Source organism: Photinus pyralis, unplaced genomic scaffold (assembly GCF_008802855.1).
Source record: "Photinus pyralis isolate 1611_PpyrPB1 unplaced genomic scaffold, Ppyr1.3 Ppyr1.4_LG1, whole genome shotgun sequence".
Classification (NCBI taxonomy): Eukaryota; Metazoa; Arthropoda; class Insecta; order Coleoptera; family Lampyridae; genus Photinus; species Photinus pyralis.
In genome coordinates, this window is record NW_022170249.1 from 65415662 (window position 1) to 65430447 (window position 14786).

Sequence of the window (14786 nt, forward strand, 5' to 3'; positions counted from 1 at the left end):
AACTTAAGTACCGGACTCGGACACAATCTATGAGTTTTAGCGCATTTTTCAAAAAAGAAATTGCGCTATTACGAGCGTTTTCCGTCCGTCCGTCCGTCACTGTGAGGGATGAGGTCTCAACACAAGTAGGTTCTAGAAAGCTCGTCTGAAGTTCTTCTTATTTCTTCAACATTTTTTATACTTCATCCACCTCAACTTTTCTTTTAATTAAGTACCCGACAATTTCTGTATATTTTCCTCATATTTCTTACACATTTCACAGCAATTTCCTCGTAGTTTTATACGCAAAGACCCTCGTGATCAACGACTCAAAATTATGAACCAAATATTTTTTGAGCTTTTGGATGTGGAGATGAATGCTGCTTTAAGGTCAAATTAACATCCCTTCTACAGCAGTAGGTAAGTAGACACACTCCTTCCTGTTAAACAAACCTTTTAAAGATTTCCTTCAGACCTGTTCCCGTTAAACAAACCTATCTTCAGGTCTGTTTAACAGGACAGGTCTGTTTCGAGGCGAATGCCCCACTACTGAACCTAGCGCATGCGCAGAGTTCAAGGTCAAAGGTCGCTAGAATCGGTCTTACTTACCTACCTACAACATTTTGTTTCCTGACTATGCGATGAAATTTTAAAGTTATGAAACTTCCATGGTTTCTGCTTTTTAATTGGTAAAGAGGGACAGGGGTCATTCTGTCAACAGAATTTATCATGTGCAACATAAAGTCCAATGAAATTTTACAATACGAGGTTTCTAAGGGCTCGGATACCTACTCCAGAATCTATATTTGAAAATACTTACATAGTCTAAAGATCTCGTATGATAACATAGTCTCTTTAGATTTGTAGGTTACAAATCCGAAAGGTAAATGGAATTTGCAAAATTTGCATTATGTAAAAATTGACAAAATCAGGGTTGAAATGTAATAAATTGTTAAATTCCAAAATGCACATTAGTCCGTCCGCCCGTCCGTGTAAGAGACGAGATTTCGGCACTGGAAAGTCGTACAAAGCTAGTTGATGTCTTGTTTGACAGATATAGGTCCCCCATTAGTGCAGCAAGTATTTTTCCCTAATTACTTAGGCATGACGCCCAAATTTGGCCAAAATTTTTAATTATTCACTGGCTTTGTTCCGTATAAATCGACTGTCACTAATCTTGCCTGTTTTACCCGATATTGTTGGAGATGATGGACGAACAAGGACAAGTCGATGTAGGTAATATATATACAGATTTCCATGGTCAAATAGATCATTGTATTTATTCTCAATAAATTATTAGAATATGGATTTTCTCATACTGTAGCAGTAATCCGAATTTGACTTAACTGATTGACGACAATTCGTAGTTTATGCAGGACACACTTCAAAATACATTATTTCAACCTTTGGTGTGTCGCAAGGGTTAAATATAGGTCCCTTTCTATTTTCCATATTTAATAAAGATTTCCCAAAAATTAATATTGACTGACGATTTGAAAATGTTGAGAATAATAACTAAAACTATAATGGCATGAATTTACTGAAACCCGTTTTTTCAATGTCATCAATTTTGTACCACCAGCACTTTAGTAAGGGGGGTGGTATTGAATTAGAGTAAAAAATGATCCCCCACTTTTTTGCCGGAAGCTCCAGGAATACAAATCAAACAAAACCTCGATGATGTCGATCGGTCCGTCTGTACTCTCATTTCCGGCTAAAGTGCTGAACCGATTGGAACCAAATTTGGAACACATATCCTTAGACATAGAAGGGCACAATCACGCATACGCAGGTGCGCGGGTGGTCTTAGTGCCACCCACATCAAATTTTTAATAATATAAAACTATAACGCTCTATACGTTTTTGTCACAATTTGGTATTAACTACATGTTTTTTAGCAGATCTTAAAATGGCCCCTCTTTGTATGTACTTTTTAAGGTGAATTTATAGGCCGGTATTGCAAAAAAATTGTATATGTACCACAAGAAACCTAAATTCAAATAGTTAACTAAAATGAAAGCGACAAGTGCTTGTAAGATACTTAACGTGTTCCTACCTGATCATATTTTCATGGAAATGAAGGCATTCCTAAAATGCAGCGTTGCAATTATTTTACCGGTACCTGCAAATGGCACCGGTAAGAAACAATTTTAAAAGTTTAATTGCATGCAGTGAACAACCAACCTTTTAAACGCGTATACTCCACAAAAATTACGTAGATAAGTAAAAAAAACTGCTCTCAGGTGTTTTGCAAGTAGCGCAAGAAAGGTCACTCGAACCTTGAATGATTTTTATTTGCACTTACAGCCGAATAATTGGAGCAATCTCATTAGGTACCCCCCAATTTCCAAAGGAACCCGGTTAACACATACGACCGCAATACGCCAAAAAAAACGGCAACGTAACGTTTGCAAATAAAGCTACCATATGGCAGGTTGTTTACGTAACTTTCGTCCTTGTCTTAGTTCTTCATTGAAATCTCTCTTCGTTTTAGTTACAAGCGAAAAGTTATTATGTCACTAACATCACATACTTGTTTATGCGTTGTCATACTTGATTAATCACTTACCGTTTTGCTCTCGCTCGCGTGTTTCCTAACAGATTTCGGCTCCAAATTCTCCCTGCTCCCCCTGTACTCGGTGTATCTGGCCCTTAGACTTTCTTCGGGAACCATCGCTCGCTCCTTTTCCTTTTTCTTCTTCGAATCGCGGGAGAAGAGCTGCTTAACCTAGGGGAACGACATTGAGAAACGCCCGCGCGCAATGGAGCCTTACCTTTTCCAGGCCGCTTTTCTTCTCGGGTTTCGGCGGTTTCTTCTCGACCTTCTTTTTCAGCGTGCTGCGATCGGCGTCGAAATCCTTGTCGATTCTGGGATCGTAGTGGGATCCGTCGTCGATGCTCCTCTCCCTGGGCGCGTACTCGTTCCTCCCCCTGTACACTTTGTAGTCCATATGTTCCAAATTGCGAAAGGAATCATCTCGGCTTCGAGTGTTAATGTTATCTTCAGTGTGCTGACGTTCGCTCGCGATAAGCAAAGAGCTGGCGAACCCCTCGTCTTCGCTATCATTGTAGTCGCCACGTCGACGTCGATAGTGCCCCGAGCTACGTTTGAAGTCGTTCTCTATACCGGAATCGCCCAGCCGGTCCTTGCGGTCCGAATCGCTTCGGTCGAAGTACTTCCTTTCGGATCGCTGCTTAGGGGTCGAGGTTTCGCGCTTGAGCGAATCGTGGTAGGTCTCTTGGTATCCGTCGTAGTTATTGTTGTAGTTTCTTTGGATTATTTCTGGATTCGACCTGTAGTGCTCGCGATCCTTGCTGAGCTTCTGCTTTTCGTCTCTCGTCACGTACTTGGAAGAGCGGCTGTATCGGTAGTCGTGGTTTAGCTCGTTTCGTCGCGATACGTTTTCGGGCGAGGATCTGTAGTCGATTATCTGCGAGTCTATGCTTTTCGGTTCGGCCGAATAGCGGTGGTCTTTTCGGGAATGCGTCTTTGTCGTCTGAGTATTGCCGTTTCGGTCGGTTTTACTTTTCGTTACGTACGTTTCGGTATATCCGACGGGGCTGCTCGATCCGTGTCTGTAGTACTTGGTTTCGCTGACGTACTGATTATTTACATGAACGTTGGGCTCGTTACTTGGGGGGGAATGCCTCAAGTGCTTCTCTTCCAATCGTCTATTTATCCTAGATTCCAGAAGGTCCCTTCGTGCGCTCAAATCCGTGCGGCTCGTGTTATTATTATACTTCAGCGAGTTAAACCCGTTTTCGTGTGGTTCCGTTAAGCTCTCTCGACGTTTCGAGTCCATACCATCGCCGCGACCTCGCGACGAGCTGTCGATGAATATTCTGTGCTCAGTTTTATAATTATTGTAGTGATTGTACCCATTCTTCATTTTGGGGGTGATGGGGTTCTCTTCGTCATTCTGATAGGGATCAGAAGGTCTGTAGTAATCGTCGCCGAAGTGCGTGACTGGTTTTTCGTAGTCGTACTTTCCTCGACTGATACCCGAACCCTCGTCGTTGCCCAACCCTTCGTCAGAATCGGAATGGGGCAAATGCTTCTTACCGTTCGTATACGCGGCGTGAACGGTCTGTTTGATTGTGTTCGAGTTATTCAGGCTCTTGTCGCAGACTACGTGAGCGTATATAATTGGGCTGCCTGGATCTGGGCTCCTCGATCCTTCTGGACTTCTATAGTTACGCTCGGGGCTCTGCCCCCTCGTGTAGGAAAATGGTTGATTATTATTGTGCTGCATGCTGACGTTGGGTGTTACCATAATATTCGTTTTAGGAGGGGAAGGGGAGGTTTTATCGCTATTTAACCTTCTAACCATGGTATCTACAGTAAAACCTCGAGTCAACGGTAGCTTATCGACAGGTTTTTGACTACTGTGGATCATAGTAGGCGATTGATTCTGCAAGCTATCGATTGCGTCTTTAACTATGCTTGCTTCTGCGGGCTTTTTCGTTTTCACTTTCTTCGTTCCTAAAGACTTAATCTTCTTGCCGATACTTAATTTTGAATCCTTCTTACGGGTGATCTTCTCCGCCTTATCTACATCGATTATGACTACTTCGGGGAATTTGGCGCTGTGATTTACTCGCGTACCGGTTTCGTTAAACAATGCGGTATCGACTTCATCAATGTACTCCTTCAGTAGCTCGGTAACACTGCTAGATCCTTTCTTCCGTTGTGAGTCTTCTGCATGCTCGGTGTCGATATTCTCTTTGTTATCGCGCGAAAAATAATCATTACTCGGTGCACTTTCGATAATGGGCGAAAGCTTGGTTTTTAGGTTTGACGAATCTTCACCGTCGCTATCTCTTCGCCTTCTGGACGTATCGGCATTGTTCGTCAGGAGCACGCGCTTCGACTTCAAGTTAGTTGCATCACTTACGCTACGTCTCAAGCTCGACTTACTCGATGGATCGGATTTTTTAAAAACGTTAAAAATCGAGTTTCGCGACTTTTCAGTTTTGGGATACTGGGTGAACGTGCGCGGCGGCTTTTTCGGAGGACTTTCGATTGTAACCCCTAGTTCTTCGCTTCTTCTCCTTCTAACTGTGCGGTCTAATGAAGACTGGTTAGAGTCCGGTAGAACTTTGTGTTTTCGCCTAGCTGGCAATGTATAGAATTTGTCAGGATGTACTCCTGTTGAAAAAAATAAACAAGTTTCAACATGATTATCAATAATGAATGCGAGAGAGAGAATATTTTGCTGTCAATTACGCACTAAATCACGTCCTGACGTTAACTGCATGACACATTTCCTATTATAGTTGACATTGAAATCTGAGAAAAATTTTCAATTCATATTCATTTTTACGGCCAACATAATAGAAATGAAATTCGTTCATCAGGGCATCTACACTTGAAAGCATAAGTGGAGAATTAATTGACGGGTTGTATTTGCATAAATAAAGCATTACTTGCAGTCTTCAAAGTGCTGCCGATTTAATTGTGGATATAGTAAAGTGCTAGATTAGTTTTTCCGAGATGCACCTACCTTGATTTTTCACAACGCAATTCACTTTTTCCACTTCTTTTAACACTCGAGCCGCTTCTTCCGCTAGTTTGGATTTCGGTAGTCTCTCTTTTCGTACTGGAGATGGTAGAAGATGACCAGTTGCCTCATTGCCCAATGATCCAGCGACTCGCGAAGTTTCGTTAGGCACTGAAAGTAAAAATAAGTTCAACACAAGGACGTAGGTAATTAACATTACAAAATAGTTTTTTTTACCACCGAGCAACCATATTGGTCGCGCAAGGAGGATTTCTGCTAAAGTCCGAGAAAATCGATTTCGCGTCGGTATGTGAAGTGGGATTAATTAAAAGAAGTGCACTTACTTCTCCTGCAGGATACGACACTATAATTTACTTTCAATGCTTGACATAATTTTTTTTAAATTGTTTGTATTTAATTACGTGTCATAAAAGTTGTACGAGCAAGTCCTGCAGCATTTAATTAACTGTTCTTGTGTACAACGCCGTGCTGTGACAGTTCTCTATTGGCTAATTAGTTAACTTACTTTCATTTTAAATACTAAATTTAATAAATTCTTGCGGAATTAAACCAGCTTTATTATTTATAATCGTTCTGTGACAACTACGTATACATTACCCCACGACTCGTGCAAAATTAATGATAATCTTAATTCCTTAAGTATTAATTCCGAATTGATTAAGTTTTTGGGTTCCTGAGAGTATCATCAGAGCAGAAATTCATTCCATCATCATTGGTTGGAATTTTACTCCAAATATTACAAAAATCGACTTTGTGAGAACTTGAATTATAATTTGCGATGAAAGGTTCCGAATCTACGATAGATTTCCTAATCGCAATGACTACAGCCTTGTGCTTTTGGAGTTCTTTTAAGAAGCGATAGTCAAGAAAAGTAGAAAACACTTTAATGAACACGAATGAGCAAAAATATGGAAAAATGTAATGACTAAAATGAAACAGATTCAATCAGCAATTTTGTGTTACTACAACTAACTATACATAGCAACTAAAAACAACTCCCTGCTTTTTCATTACTACCTATTTTTTACAATAATTAAAACTAAATCAAGGTGTTAAGGAAAGCAGGCATTTTCAAATAGGTATCTCAACACTCCCACTAAAATCTGCCTTTCCTTATCAATATCAAAATCACAATATTAAACTGAATAATAAAGTTTCCATAATTACATTACACACATCGACACATCACTAAACATTTTTAAATTTAACACCAAATTGTTCTCGTAACAATTCATGCCTCTTTTTGTTTAAAGGTTTAGTCATAATATCCGCTAACTGTTTAGCACTTTCCACATATTCAACACAAATTTTATACCCAGTACACTGTTCACGGATAAAATGGTATTTTGTGTCAATATGTTTGGTTCGTTTATGAAACTCTGGATTTTTAATTAAACGTATTGCACTTTGGTTGTCAACTAATAAAGGTGTTGCACTTGTTACATCTTCGCCAATCTCATTTAAAAAACTGCGTAACCATAACACTTCTTTTGTAGCATTAGCGGCTGCAACATACTCAGATTCTGTAGTAGAAAGCGACACTGTCGGTTGACGTTGGCTACTCCAGGTAATAGCACCGCTATTTAGAATGAAAATATATCCTGATGCAGTAGACCTCCTGGTATCGGGATCACCAGCAAAATCTGCATCCGAGTAACCGATTAATTTTGAATCGCCTCCTTTATACAGTATTCCATAATCTTGAGTACCTTTCAGATATCTAATTATTTGTTTTACTGCATTCCAGTGTGCTGTATCGTAGTTATTTAAATATCGACTCACCATACCCACTGAATACATTATATCAGGCCTACTGACGATAGCTGCAAACATTAGTGCTCCCACTGCTTCTCTATATGGGATTTTTCCATTTTGTTTACTTTCCGGTGTAACTGCCTTCAAAATATTATTAGAATTTGTAGGAACACTCACCGATTTTGCATCTTCCAAATTAAATCGTCTAATTATCTCCTTAATGTAATGCCTTTGATGAATAAAGAGAGATTTGTTCTTTCGATCACGTTCGATTTCTAAACCTACATAATAGTTTAAATCTCCAAGCACGATCTTGAATTCTTGTTTTAGTTTTTCTATAATCGAATTTAGAATTAATTTATCTTCACCGATTATTAGACCATCATCCACAAAAAGAATTAACAGTACTCTTTTACCATCTACTTGCCCTTTATATACACATTGATCAGCTGTGCATTGTTGAAAATTGAAGTTTTTAAGAGTGCTGTTAAATTTACGGTTCCAACATCTTGGGGATTGTTTCAGACCATACAGCGATTTCTTCAATTTACAGACTAAGTTTGGATTGGTGTTTGCACCATTAGGTGGCGACATATAAATTTCTTCATCGAGTTCGCCATATAAGAATGCTGTCTTAACATCAAACTGAATGATTTCGTAATCGTACTTCGCTGCTAAAGAAAGTAAAATTCTAATTGACTCGTATCTTGTAGTTGGGGAAAAAGTTTCTTTAAAATCTACACCTTCAATTTGAGAAAACCCTCTCGCACATAGCCTAGATTTGAAACGAGAAATATTTCCCTCCGGTGTACGTTTCACTTTAAAAACCCATTTACTGTCGATTATGTGTTTATCAGGTGGCTTTACGGTCAATTCCCATATCTTGTTTTCTTCAAGAGCTGCAAGTTCTTCATTAATGGATGCTTGCCATTCTTTAGAATTTTTGCTTGACATGGCCTCTTCATACGTTGACGGTACATCCACTTCTACATAATTTGCTGCATAATCGATGTATCTCGGTGGTGGTGAAATACTTTCACGTGGCCGTAACTCATATCTTGCCTGTTGCTGTGTTTGTGGTTCCATTTCCTCTCCGTTTTCCGCATTTTCACTGTTAATGTCGGGAATTTCCTCGTAATCATTTGTTTCATCATCTGTCAATGTAGGAATTTCCTCGTAATCGTTTCTGTCATCATCTGTCAATGTAATCTTTACATTATTACTTCTTGAAGAAGGTTCTATCAATTCTTCATTAAATATCACATCCCTTGCAATTGTGATCCTTCTTGATTCTGGGTCAAACAAACGATAATTGGTCGAGTTGCCATCATATCCAACAAAAATGAACTTCTTGCTCTTGGCATCTAACTTTGTTCGTTTCTGCTTTGGTAGATGTGCATAACCTACGCATCCAAAAACTTTAATATGAGATAATACAGGCTTCTTACCTGTCCACAATTCGTATGGGGATGTCCCTACTGTTTGATGATTCTGAGTGCGATTTAGAATGTACACTGCTGTATTCACCGCTTCACCCCACAATTCCGTAGGTAAATCTTTTGCATATAACATTGAGCGGGCACTTTCAACGATAGTTCTCATATCCCTTTCCGCTTTTCCATTTTGTTCTGGATTATAGGGTGCTGTTCTTTCCATCTCAATACCCATCTTCATTAAGAAGTCTTTAAAACAATGATTCACATATTCAGTTCCATTGTCAACATGCAAAACTTTTACTCGATGACCGAATTTGTTATTGCACATATTAACGTACGCTTTAAAACTTTCGAGAACGTCCGACTTGTGCTTTATGAAATATACAACACGATAACTGGTAGCATCGTCTTTGAATAACACGAAATAGTTCGCACCTCCTATGGACTGTTCTGACATTGGGCCACACACGTCACTGTGAATCATTTCTCCGGGTTTAGTGATTCGTTGAACTTTTGAGAACTTTAATCTGTGCTGCTTGCCATATACACATGCTTCGCAAAAGATTTTCTCTGCAGCGTTCACATTTACACCACTTATCAAACCTTTTGATGCCATTTCTTTTACAGTATTGAAATTAATATGTCCTAGTCTTTTATGCCACAAAGCTAACATATTTGCATCTGTGGTCACATTAACTTCACTTTCATATCTGATCGTTTGAAATTGCAAATGATACAGATTATTTGCCATTCGGTATGCGCATGCCACCTTCTCATTCTGATACACCAATGCAAACTTATCTTCCTTAATAATTTTCATGCCTTTACTGGTAATGACACCTTCGGAAAAGAGATTTTTATGTAAATCTGGTACATACAACACATTTGTCAAAATAGCGTCATACCACTTATTGTGCATCAGCTTACGGATTTTGATTGTTCCTTTACCTGACACTTTGAGACTTTTATTGTCACCAAGTGTCACTGATTTTATGTCACTGTCTTCCAAGGATGAAAAATAATCTTTGTGGTATGTCATATGCGACGAGGCTCCGCTGTCCATTATCCAAACATCGTCCTTTGATATCGCTAATGCATCACTCGTTAATCCAAATGCTTTCTCCTCTGTTGTAAAAGCTGTTACATTTCCTTCCTGTCCCTTTTCTTTTTCTGCAGTGTTTGCCCGTTCTTGCTTCTTATTTCGACATTCTCTTGCATAATGGCCCCTCTTCTGGCAGTTGTAACACGTAACAGGAGGCCTCTTCTTCTTGTTCTGCATTGGTTTGGTAGCTCGCGTCGTAGCCAGCGCTTGTTCGTTTTCTAATTCCATCGTTGTGAGACTAGCCTCTTCATCCAATAATCTCATGGTAAGATTTTGTATATTTTGATTCTTCTCATCAACAGATAACCAGGCTTGCCGCACATTTCTGTATTTTAGAGGTAAGCTTCCCAAAATCTTTGTCATAATGGCTATATCACTGACGGTGTCTCCCGAGTTTCGAACTTGCTTAGCAAGATTTTCCACCTTGGCAATATGCAACGCAATTGAATCAGCTGGATCCATTTTGTACTGGTGAAACTTTTCCTGGTGCATCATCTTATTCGATTCCGTGTTTTGCTGGTAAATTGTGTCCATTTTGCTAATTACATCTTTAGCGCTTCCACAATTTTCGATTAATGTAATTTGCGAAAGTTCCATGGCAGACGTCAGGATACACATTGCAATGGCATCTTTCCTGTTCCATGCTTCAACTTCTTTCGCTGTTCCTTCACCTTCAGCACCACTTGGTTTTTCGCAATCGCCATTCGCTACCTCGAAAACTCCTCTTGCTCTTAGAGCACACTTTATTTGAAATTTCCACTGCTGGTAATTTCGTCCATTAAACTTATTAATGACGCCGATGTCTACTTTACTATCCATCATTTTTGACACAGGTATTCCAGGTACGTAAAACTGATTTACAAGTACTCTTACTTTCCTAACATGACTTCGCTGGGCCCATAACCTTTTGGAGTTCTTTTAAGAAGCGATAGTCAAGGAAAGTAGAAAACACTTTAATGAACACGAATGAGCAAAAATATGGAAAAATGTAATGACTAAAATGAAACGGATTCAATCAGCAATTTTGTGTTACTACAACTAACTATACATAGCAACTAAAAACAACTCCCTGCTTTTTCATTACTACCTATTTTTTACAATAATTAAAACTAAATCAAGGTGTTAAGGAAAGCAGGCATTTTCAAATATCTTAGTTAAAATCATTAATGGAGCAGATCAAAAATGTGTCTTTCGAATTTGCGGACACGTCCGAAATTAAAAGCACTCCACCAATATGGGAACATGCAATTTAAGACAGTTTGCATCTTTCTCTCTTTGGTAAACCGTATCGAGTTACACTTCTATTTACACAAACAGTTGAAAGCGTGAGTTAGAACGCATGGAATTTGAATTTCCATAATCCCTATACAGGGAATTTGTCTTAAACGTATACCTAATGGGCTACGTATACTTAAACAGACGGATCAAACGCATGGAGTCATGATAGTAGTATTACGGCAGGAAACAAATGACTGTAGGCAACTTTACACGCGACAAACTGGAGTCGTTTTTACAGTTCTTAAACTCTTACCACCCTCCTACTGTGTTACTATTTCAACCCTATCGTCTTTGCTATACATCCTTATGTTAAAAATTCCCAATTTCATGCCAATAATAAAAATAAAAACTAATAGCTAACCCTAATTTGAATAATCAAGTTACTATTTCCATAGCAGACGTTGATTATCATTTACAACAAATTCGTGTAAAGTTGGTTGCCTATTATAGCCATCTATTTCATGCGTTTGATCCGTGTTTTTTAAGTATACGAGTACATACTCCATAAGTATACATTTAAGAAAAATGTCCTGTATACAGGGTGTTTTAAATTGTGTATTAGCTATCTGTTATTAACTTAAAGTTTTGGTTAAATTGGCAAAGGTGTGTAGTTTTTGATGCTGATGGATATTCCGATGCTACATTTGGAAAAAAATAATTCGTAGATAATCGATCATTCTTGATTGGGGGTTTGTTACACTCGTGAATTTTAATTGTATAGTGCCGTTAGATTTACGAGTAACGTAAGTTTGTAACTTGAGTATTTGAGGGAGTATTTTGTATGAGAACGCTATCCCATTGTGGGGACAATTTTTATTTTGCAATTTAATATTGACAATAAATCAGTATTTCTTTTGGTACCTAAATTGATTTCTGCTGTTATTACTACCCTCGCACAATTTTAATGTCATACGGGGAGAGTTAAGTTAAAAATTGAGTGGCGCTCAACCCCATTGGTTTGGAGTTAAGAAGATCAAATGCCCAGAACGAACTACTACTGTGGATGATCTCAAGCTCTTATTTTGGTTTCGAACCATGAGCTAGTTGGCCGTTTATGCGGCGGGTTTGAGGAAACGCAGCGCCATTTGCGCCCATTTTTCTTTTGGAAACTGCGCTGAAAATTATAATACCAATATCAGACTAAAATCAAATAATTCAAGATCACATACCCTAATTATTGTCAATAGGTTTCGGATTACGATATAAGTAAAATTAATACATATGGCATAAGCTTAAAAAAAACATGGTTAACCAAATAAGGAATCCTATGAAAATAAATTTACCTCGGAAAGATATCACCAATCTCCACTCACGTAAATACGTTTAGATATATAATTTTGGCAATTTCAACTGTCTGCCTTTGGATTTTCCACTTCCGATTTCCACATCTTTCGAAAAGTATGTACCTTTCATTCAACGACAAGGGCAAAAATGATATCTCCAATCTCCATTCGTACCAACTTGGAGCACTAAAAGCGCATTATCAGTTATTTACTCAAACTAAGGGTACATTCAACGCAACAACGGAATTCTTACAAACTTTCATAGAAACATAGTCCTTAAGAGCCCTAATCTTAAATAGTAGTTGAAAGCCGTGAAGACCTGTATACAGCTTGGATTATTCATTAGAGTTTTCTTAAGAGTCGTGTTCAGTCTAGCTATAGAGCCTTCTAAATGCTTAAAGTTTTCACGAGACTTTCGGTGTTTAGAAGCCTTAGAGAATGTTTAAAAGCCTAGTAATAGTATGCGTGAACCTTTCAGAGCTTTTAGGGGTCTGTAAGATCTGTCAATAATTTTCGGGAGTCTCGTTTTAGATTTTAAAGTCATTAAAGAGGTGAGCAGTTTGGAATATTTATGCCTTCATGAGTCTTATAAGATACTTTAAGCGTATTCAAGAACGTTTAAAAGACCGTAAATAGTCCTTGAGCCGTAAATGCTTATTTTTCGAACAAAATTTTCTTCAGCGATGAGGTACATTTTTTGCTTGGTGGCTACGTGAATAAGCAAAATAGCCGAATCTGGGGCTATGAAAACCCTCAAACAATTGAAGAGAGGCCGCTGCACCCACAAGAAGTGACTGTATGGTGCGCATTATGGGCTGGCAGCGTCCTTTAGCAGATTTTTTATGAAAATTTTCCATATTTAATGCACTTGCGACTGTACTGTCGGGATGGTAAACATATATGACAGAGGTGGTCTCAAAAGTAATCGTTTAGCAACAAAAAGCTCAAAGAATTTCACCGGCAAGTGCCCATTTTGCGCCCATTTCGGTTTTCATGGAGACCAGGTACTGTTAGAGACCTTGATGATCCTGACAATTTTGGGTGTTAGATTTATGGGCTATATGTTGCACCCCTGAAAAATTGACTGAAGTTAATTAACTCATGGAATAGACTGGTGTCCTACATTCTCATTAAAATTTTTTCTTGGACATAATTTAATGACCGAATTTTCCAGCGAGTACAGGGGTGGTACACCATAGGTCAAATAGAGAAAGTCACTCCTGCCAATACCACCGAAAATATCATTTTTGTCAGATTTAATGACAGTAAAATAAATTAATCATATCAATTACAATGCAAATACCAAAAACTAGGAAGTGTTACACACAAGAAAAATGAGTTTAACTGTCGTAATTGTGCGGTATTTTAATGTGGAAACAAATGAGGCGTGGGTGTCGCACTCGTTCAGTGTGATTTCCCACATTTGGTAACACCGATGTAAATTTGCCATTACACGATTTTTCATTTCAGATTACCTTTTGAATTTCCTACGTACTGCCAGAAGCTACGTTCAAATATATGACTGAAATTTGCATAATTATTTAATTAATAATCGTACACTTTTATGTAACGTAAAGCGATTTTTGAAACATAAATAAACGACCAACGCGTACGCGCTTTATTAAAAAAAATGTTGCAATGGATATATTGGCGAAATGTCACCACATTTTAAATATTGATGAAGTATTGTTTGGCAATCGTAAATATTGGTCGGCATTTTCTAGGATTTTACGTAACATCGTGTATGCAAATATTGAATGACTAAATATGTATTTTACTTACTTCATGGACGCTCCTTCCCAGACTAACATGAAATAAAAATCGGAATTCGTATTCTTCTGGGCTAAATTTAAACAAATCGCTAGTTGGCAAAAACCACGCTCGGTTAATACATTTTTTTAGACGAAAGAAAGTGCCCGAGGAGAGAAAAATATCAATTAACTTTGATTATTCAAAATTCAAAGATTCAAATTTAAGCGCCTTCATAATCAAAACATCCATATTCATGGTTCAAGCAGAAGCGCCAGGGAGGTCCTCATGCGCGCTCACTTTTCAGGGTCACAAGAAAGCTTCTCTTCAACAGATAGACGCAGAAGGCCGCACTACAGAATTAAAAAGCGAAGCCTCAAAAATGTTCACACAGGAGAGGGTGGTTTTATAGAAATTCTGAAAACAAATTCAGATTCGCTGAAAGGTGCTAATGGGAACCGTCGATTTCCGAGCGTTTAAGCTAGGAAAAATGAAAACAAAATTTGACATTTTATTTTTTCGGTGATATCTGTCAGATTTTTGAAAAATTTCAAAAGCGTTTTTTTTAGTCACAAAATGGGGCCGTTCGAAATCATTCTCTATCCAAAAATGTCATTCTTTTCAAATTAACATAAAACAAGGACAAAATTATAATTGTTGTCATTAAAAAAGAACACTTAAT

At 38.2% G+C, this 14786-nt stretch overlaps 2 protein-coding genes and 1 long non-coding RNA gene across 6 annotated transcripts in view; all 3 read right to left on the reverse strand.

Annotated features, from left to right (window-relative positions):
* Positions 1–14786, reverse strand: part of LOC116159660 (beta-mannosidase-like) — a 503499-nt gene that overhangs the window by 29032 nt on the left and 459681 nt on the right. The gene's annotated exons all lie outside the window — the stretch shown is intronic.
* LOC116159659 (uncharacterized protein DDB_G0283697) overlaps positions 1–14786 on the reverse strand; it is a 175118-nt gene that overhangs the window by 22924 nt on the left and 137408 nt on the right. For all 4 annotated transcript variants that reach the window (XM_031472686.1, XM_031472685.1, XM_031472687.1 and 1 more), the window contains 3 exons: positions 5484–5651; positions 2754–5128; positions 2549–2707 (listed from right to left, as the gene is read on the reverse strand). In XM_031472686.1, coding sequence (XP_031328546.1) covers positions 2549–2707; positions 2754–5128; positions 5484–5651 — 2702 coding nt within the window. The remainder of the gene's footprint in view (positions 1–2548; positions 2708–2753; positions 5129–5483; positions 5652–14786) is intronic.
* On the reverse strand, positions 11967–12536 carry LOC116159679. The gene is made up of 3 exons (XR_004143031.1): positions 12356–12536; positions 12242–12303; positions 11967–12186 (listed from the first exon to the last, which is right to left on the reverse strand). It is a non-coding gene; the product is annotated as an uncharacterized LOC116159679 (long non-coding RNA).